The sequence below is a fragment of the Halyomorpha halys genome, unplaced genomic scaffold (assembly GCF_000696795.3).
Source record: "Halyomorpha halys isolate HHAL.00 unplaced genomic scaffold, Hhal_1.1 Scaffold747.1, whole genome shotgun sequence".
NCBI classification, from domain to species: domain Eukaryota; kingdom Metazoa; phylum Arthropoda; class Insecta; order Hemiptera; family Pentatomidae; genus Halyomorpha; species Halyomorpha halys.
This window is the reverse complement of record NW_027111002.1, coordinates 152,344-160,495: the sequence shown is the minus strand read 5'-3', so window position 1 is coordinate 160,495 and position 8,152 is coordinate 152,344. Positions and strand designations below refer to the sequence as shown.

Below are 8,152 nucleotides of genomic sequence, written 5' to 3'. Positions count from 1 at the left end.
GATAGTACATCCCCATACAATAGTCCATTGTGGCCGGTTAAAAAGAAGAGCGCGCCAGGTGAAACTACTGAAAAGTACAAAGTGGTGATAGATTACAGGAAGCTGAATGAGAATACTATAGACGAAAAGTATTCGATCCCCAGATTTGAAAAAAAATTGGACAGGCTGAGCGGGGCGACAGAATTCAGCACATTGGAAGGCCGGATATCATAAAGTAAAAATGCACCCTGAGGATCAACATAAGACGCCATTTACTTTTGAAAGGGGTCACTCTGAGTTTACAAGGATGCCGTTTGGCCTTAAAAATGCCCCATAACCTTCCAGCGCCTAATTGACGAGTTTTTGAGGGTAATAGACGAATCTGTAAGTCAGATTTATATGGACATTCTACTAGTGTTCGGTAAGAACGATGAAGAACATGTGTAGAATTTACACAACGCATTCCAGAGAATTAGGCAATTTAAGCTCTAATTATCAGGAGAGAAATCATCCTTCAGGATTAAATAAATTATTTGGGCCCCACGATTTCCAGGGAAGGAACAAGGATAAACTGACGCTGATAAAGTTGCAGCTATACGGAAGATGGCGATTCCTAGGGATGTGAAGGGAGTTCGGTGGTTGTTGAGAACTCTAAATTATATTTGTGCTAGAAATGGCCGAGTAATCAGTCTCACTCAAAAACCTTCTGAAGAATGGCAGAAAGGTGATCATCTCCCCGATGGTAGCAGACAATATCAGGGGTTGTATGGAGAAGCTGCAGCAGGAGCCGGTGCTTGTGTTCGCGGACTTTACTCAGCAATTCAATATCAATACAGACGCGAGTGAGTAAGCACTGGGAGCGGTGTTGTCTCAGGAAGGGCCCCCTTCACTCACTCAGTAGTGTAATGCTCTGAGGTCTGAAGAAAATTATCACCTGTACGTTCGAAATGAAAATGTTTGGGAGGAGATCAATTGGCTATGGTGTGATGAACTGATAGGAATGGACAGAGCATTCGTCCGTGGCAAACTGATGGTGGAAACTCTTTTGGAAGAAGAACGACAACGAGAAGTCACCCTAGCGTATCATCAGAGTAACACTAATCATCGTGGAATGCCTAAGATTATGCAGGCCTTAAAGAGAAGATACTTTTGGTGGGGGATGAAGAAGACTATCACGGAGGTTGTAGGACATTGCGAAGCTTGTCTACGCACGAAATATGACAGAAACCTGCCAAAAGGGAGAAGAGAGGAAACACAAACCACAGATGTACCGCTAAACGATCTACAGATTGATACTGTCCCCTGGAGAGGATATAAATGGATAAATATGATTAATACCTTCAGTAAGGCGGCAATGACGCATCAGGTGCAGGGAAAGTCGGCGGGAGCAGTGTTGATACCTCTACGGTTGTGGTTCAAATTCTACGGTGTTCTAGACCGCATCACATCGGACGAAGGCAGAGAATTCGATAATACCGTGATTCTAACATCACACTCCTCAAAACTCTCCTCTTCTTCTACGAGTTTCTCCGGTTCTTCTCCAAGTCCTCTTTTCTTGCTGACCATTCTCTCGCTCAGTTTCTTCTGCTTCATTTTCTTTCTCCGAGGTCTCGGACAATTCTGTGGCTTCACTCGCGGATCCATTCGTCCTTCCGAAGATTTTCCTCCTCCGTAATCTCTGTGCGTTTATCTCCATGGGTTCAGGCTGATTCTGCTCTTTCCGGCGATACATGTAGGGACACTGTCGGGTTATATGTCCCTCTGCCCTACATTCAAAACATCTCGTGTGCGGGCAATGCGCCACTAGATACCAAAACTTCCCGCAGCCAAGACACTTGCGGTCTTCCCGCCGACCATTGTTTCTGGGTCTCGCCTGGGACGCTGTGTTTTCCTGGTTAATATTTCTCTCTCTCCTAGCATCTCTGTTCTCTCTCCTTCTCCAAGGGTTAGGCGTGTTTCTCGGTCTTTGATATTCTATCCGGGTCTACCCCGGCTGTTCTACTTCCATTCGAGTCACCGCCTCCCTAGCGCTTGTCTCTATGAGATTTTGAGCACATTCCAGAAACGAGCGGTCTTTCGGCATTCCTTCCTTCTTCCCCAGTTCTTTTGCCAACTGAATCTTCAGTACCATGGATAAGAATTGCATCCAACCCTCTACTTGGATTTTCTCCATCATCTCGCTGAGTTTATCAGCGATTCTGTTATAGCGTGGAGTTCTGCAGCATACTGCCCACTAGACTGTCTCGGTTTTTTCGTTTCTCTTATCATCATGAATATATCCTCCTCTGGCGTCCACCGTCCTCCTCCGAATGCCTTCTTTAGTCTTTCTTTTATGACCTTCCAGGGGGTCTCTTCATCTGCCTGAATCTGATTTAGGATACTTCTTTTTACTCGGCAGACTACCGCTACTTTCAGTGCTTTAGCATCCTCGTTATCCAGTAGATCCTCCAATTTCTTCGCTTCTATTCGTCCCATTAGGCGATCGCCACCTTTTAAAAAATGATTTAATTCTCCGGTCTCCCCGGTGAACTTTTCTAGGTCCGACAATGCCTTCCTCAGGTCCTGGGCGGTTGCCGTACGGATCTTAATCCATTCAAGCGTCGTGGCATGAAATTGCGCTAAAGAGACTTCTGGTAGTGGCTGAATCTGCTCCGGAGATGGGTTAGCTGCTGCTAAAGTTTGGTTGACTCCAGCTTGAGGTTGGTTCATATTCTCCAGGTTCAGAACTGCTCTTCTCACTATTCCGTTACTGGTCATAAGTCAAAGAGAAGAAAAAAAAAAATCTTTTAGACTGAAAATTACTCCGGTATATAAAGTTCCTGGGTTTCGGCACCAGTTATCTTTTACTCAAGTGAAACTAAAAATAATAGGAGAGAGAGGAGTGCGAAATGAAACGCTTTGAAAGTGCTGTCAAAGACTGATCTATTTGCGGAGCCTGTCCGTCTATATATATACAATAGGTATCGAGTACAGCTGATATGGACCTGTCAGCTGATCAATATGCATAAACCTTTACATTTTTAATCGAATGTTTTCGGCCTTGATTTATTAATTGTTAGTTTTTTTCTAAACGGTATATGCATATGTAAATACACAATTGAAAAATTAAGAAAAATAACATGCTATGTGAATTTTTAGGGAAAATTAATGCAGTAATCTTGTTTGGAACAATAGTTTTAAATACTCCTTACATACATATATGTTCTTAAACTTACAATTTAAGGATTCGAAAAATTGAATTCCAGTCATCAAAATACGAATATAAAATCATTTAATACAAATAAATTTCTGATAGCTCTTCTAATATTGATAAAATTTTAGGTTGGTAATCAGGGTAGTTCATGTAGTCTTTTCTTTATGTTTTCATAAATGCTTTCGATGTAATAATATTATAAATAAAACCATAAAGTTGACTATTGCAGAATTTGGTTTGTTTTTTTTGTGCACATTTCGATTATTTACTGCACAAAAATACTGGTCACAAACTTATCAGATTCCCTGGAAAAAAAAACAAATAGTCCATCTCTATTGAAAATTCTGAAGTTGGGTGCGTTAAAAAAATTACAGAATGTTAGAAAGTGAAAAATACCTTCAAAAGATAGGATACAAACCACTGTTTTGACCAAGGCAAAATCATATTAATCATAAGTAATATAGTATATTTTTAATTATTTTCATGATTTGTCTGTCGTTTAGCAAATTAGTCGTACGTTATATCACTTAACGTGTGAGCCTGGTCATCACTATCACACAAGTTCATATAATGTTAAAATGTCTAAAATAATATTTTGCTTTTCCATATTCATTTACGTTCAGCTGATGTGTTAATTGGAAATAATTATTCAAATCCGTCATTAGCTTATAAAGATCCTTGTAAATATATAAAATACAATATTAATCCTGTTACATGAATAATAAAGGATTAAAACTGTACTTTATCTCTGTCTACAAGTATTAAACAACAATCAGCAACTCATAATTTTTAAAAAAATCTGATAAAAAATCAAGGGATAATTAACTAGGTTGTGAAAATATTACAACAATCGGAAAAATCTAAAATTGTCAAAATATCATCTATAAAAGTATATTATAACTTGAATATATACTAATCTCATTTCACAGCTGTAAATGATTGTGATACGCTATACATCATAATTGAATCAATATTGTTTTTTAAAACCGCAGTCAGATTTTATCAGAATTATTGTATTAATGATAAATCCTTACCAACGAGTTTTATTAAACGAAAGAAGAAAATGAATTCTAAAAACCCCAATGTGACAACTTGGACTACTCGAGAGTAGTAGGGAATTGTTAAAATTAAATAGACTACCAGAGATTCTTAAAAAATAAAATACCAAGTAAGGTAAACATCTCTCAGTGTAATTTTATTATAAAACTAATATAATCAACTATTGATTTATAATACACTGCATTTCCTGTAGAATTCAATCAGGCATTAAATTTATTTCTTATAGTGAATTTCGAAACTCGAAATTCTAATTTATTTAACGAACTAGTCGAACTCGAATTTCTAGTCGAAAAATTAAACTTTTTTTTAATTATGTTGAGGTTTTGTCAGCCAAACTCTTCTTTTTTTTTGTCAAATTGAATCTTTTTATATTGAATTGCACATAGAACAATGGAATAGAAAAAATATCGTAAACTTTGAAATGCAAATTTCATATTAAATTAATATATCTGTAAAGTAAAAAAAAGTACGTTTAATAAACTTATAGCTAACATTTTACTTTATAAAATAATTCAATTTATTATTTTTTTTGTGAGGAAATTTAAAATTCAATAAAAGAACGTGTTGATGGGAGATGAGCAGATTCTGACCAACAGAATCTTTGGATTATATGGACCCAGCTTGTCAAAATAGGAAATATTTTAAAATAGTTTAATTTGTTCGGCAATTGTCTAACTGAAAAGTTAATTTTTATTAATTAAAATTAAAAATTTATATATACACCGGGAAATGGAAAAGAAGTCAACTTACCCCGACATTTGGATACTTTGGTACTGGCCGTAATAGTAAGAAGGCAAGCACTAGCGATGACACTTGACAGCAACCGGGTGGAGCACATTCTCGTTGTAGCGCTAACTCAGATGTAGGCTTTCTCTTTACTATCCCCTCCATCACATCCGTATCCGACCTTGCCTAAGTATTCATCTGTCTATTACACGTGTTTTATTTGATATTATTTGGTCATAATGTTATAATTGCGCCTTTTATTGTTTCCATAAATTCTTCCATTATTCATGATTGAATCAGTGTAATTTTTACGGAGTCGCGACAAAGAATGAAACGGTAAAACATCAAACTTTCCCATGACTACGATAGTGCTATTAATGAGGATCATGAAATGAATGGAAATCTGATTTGATCAACTGTAAATAATGCGTTTAAATTAATTGTGTAAATAAATATTACTGTGAACATAAGGAAATATAGATATAGATGGGTGAAAGTAAAAATGAGTGAGAATTGGGCAGATACCTAAAAGGAGCGGTTTAGGAAGGTCAGGTACTCGCTGAAGCAAGGATTAAGGACATAGTCTAGTTACGTTGATAAATCCCTGGGCACATTAGAGGTCACGCTGAAAAGTCACATTTTAATTAATAACTAATTGTAGTCAAAACATTTTGATGTTATTACTATTTCACTATGTTTAAAGTTATTTTTGGTTGTTACTAATTTTCAATCATTGTACGACTATTTGAACTGATATTGCTGTTGTAGTTCTGATCAAACGATTTTTATTTTGCTTATGTTGTCAGCATAATAAGTTGCCAAGTTTCTAATGTCTGTTTTATTATCGAAGAGTTTGATGTAAATAATGATAACTTTTAGTGGGTCTTGAGGGTGAGACAATGATACAACTATATTCAGGCGACGTTTCGCAGCTTTATTCTTTGCATAGTCATTCCCTACAATAAAAAAAAAAGAGTTTTTTTAAAACAAATAATTTCTATTATTTGTAATAATTAACTTATTATTAAAAAGCTACATGTACACATTAATGTTAAAGCCACCTCAAATCGACCATGTCTTTTTGTTGGAAGGCTTTAAAAATGAACAAAAACAAAACTGGCTCGGATTAAACATTTATTTGGTTCAATTTATACATGGTAAAAAAAAAAAAAACTAAAAAAACTAACATAAATAAAACATACAAGCAAAGATAAAAGTAAAATTTGATAAATTATGAAATTATGAAAATTAAAATAAAATAAACTAATTTACAAAAAAACAAATAATATGTAAAATAAATACTGGTCGACGGTTAATCATTAATCCTCTCCGATAGGTCAGAGGAAGATATTCTGCTTGTCGAGATGTGCAGGTAGAAGCTCCATTGCTAAATACTCCGCTGCAACTCTCAAACTGGTCCAAAGTTGGTGCAATGGCTTACAAACAGTCGATGTCCCAAAAGCTAAGATGGCTACACTGGCACTCATTGTGGGCAGACAGGGTCTAGTTGTTTTATTAATTATACGAGCCGATTGATTAGCAACAACTCATATTGCACTCAAAGGCCAGAAACGCAGAAAAGGTCTGGTTTCGAACTGTAATAACGACTAAAACACTCAACAAATGTTCAAACTATAAACGCAGACAGGGCTGCTTAGACGCTACCAGGGCCACTAATTAGTCGCTACTGCTCCAAAAAACTAAGATGGTCGGTCCGTTGCTAGGTGACACAACAATGATCACTCCTAGCAACTGTCTCTATTACTCATTATTAGAAACAAATTCTTCACACATTCTTCTTTTCAAACAACTAAATCTAAATAAAACAATACAAATAAAAATAAATGTAACTAAATTAAATACTAATAAAACTATATAACTAAAACTATAAAACTAAATACTAAAAATACTATTTAAAATTATTTACAGCGTAATTATATTATGGCGTTAACACATTATAATTTAAGATTAATAACTACCCCTGTCGAACCGATTCGCTACCTTGGACTACATTTGGACAAACGATTAACTTGGAATCCTCACACAAGACTGAAAAGACAGGAAACTGCACGTCGATTTCGACTATTATACCACTTACTAAACTAAACTTCCAACGCATTATGAAAGACTGATCTACATGTCTGTAATAAGGCCAATCTGGTCATATGCAGTTGAGCTTTAGGGCTCCAATAAACCTTCGAATTCTCTCGTGTTCAATCCTTATAATCCAAAATCCTTCGTAAAATCCTCAATGCTCCTTACTTTGTCACAAATAAAATCATACATAAAGACCTTAATATTCCTATGTGATCTAGCCCGAACCAGATATCACTCCTTCCATTATAAACTCCCTAACCACTCAAACCCCCTAGTTTCTAACCTTGCATCCTCTTCCATTCCTGGCAATCCTCCGAGGCGTCTGAAAAGAAGATGGCCACGAGACCAGCTAATGTAAAATGTCATTAGAGTGCCTGTGTTTTGGTTTTTTCAATATGTAACCGTTCTTTCTAGCAGGTGATCCGACTGTTATTTCTGTTTTGTATTCTGTCATTTTATATTTAGTGTTGTTAATAATGTCTTATGTATTTATTAGGTTAGAGTATCTACAAATCGACAAAAAATCGGATGTACAAACTTTAAATTCATTTTACTCTAACCCAATAAATATATAAGAAATAATTAATAACGCTAAATATAAAAAGGAAAGATTCAAAACATATTGACTACTTGCTAGAAAGAACGGTCACGTGTTGGAAAAACCTAGGGGCCTGGACCCTCACAAGCACTGAAGAGAAGGAGCTCTTCGTCTTCGAGAAGATCCTCCGCCGATTATTCGAACTAGTTAAGGTCGGTGAGCATTGGGAGAGGAGGAATAGAGAGATCTACGATTTGTACGGGGATGTGGATGTAATGGCACATATCAGGTTGGGAAGAGTGCGTTGGGCTGGACATATTGATAGAATACAAGAAGATAGTATTCCAAGGAAGTTGTTCGACGGAAGGCTCTATCGAACAAGAGGAAGAGGTAGACCACGGGAGGGAGGTTAGATGGGAGGATGCTTCGTCCGGGACACCCGAGACCTGTTCAACACCCACAACTGGCGAGGCACCGCCACAAGATAAGGTCATCTAGAGCAGGCCAAGGAATTAGTTAGTTAGCAATAATTAACTATCTCTCATTTTGAGTGGTAATAA

General features: G+C 36.5%; 1 protein-coding gene across 1 annotated transcript in view; it reads right to left on the bottom strand.

Moving 5' to 3' along the window:
- Npc2b (Niemann-Pick type C-2b) overlaps positions 1–5,136 on the bottom strand; it is a 39,958-nt gene extending 34,822 nt beyond the window's left edge. Inside the window, exon 1 of the mRNA XM_014428752.3 lies at positions 4,982–5,136. Coding sequence (XP_014284238.1) covers positions 4,982–5,069 — 88 coding nt within the window. The 5' untranslated portion in view covers positions 5,070–5,136. The remainder of the gene's footprint in view (positions 1–4,981) is intronic.
- Between the last annotated feature and the right edge of the window lie 3,016 nt (positions 5,137–8,152).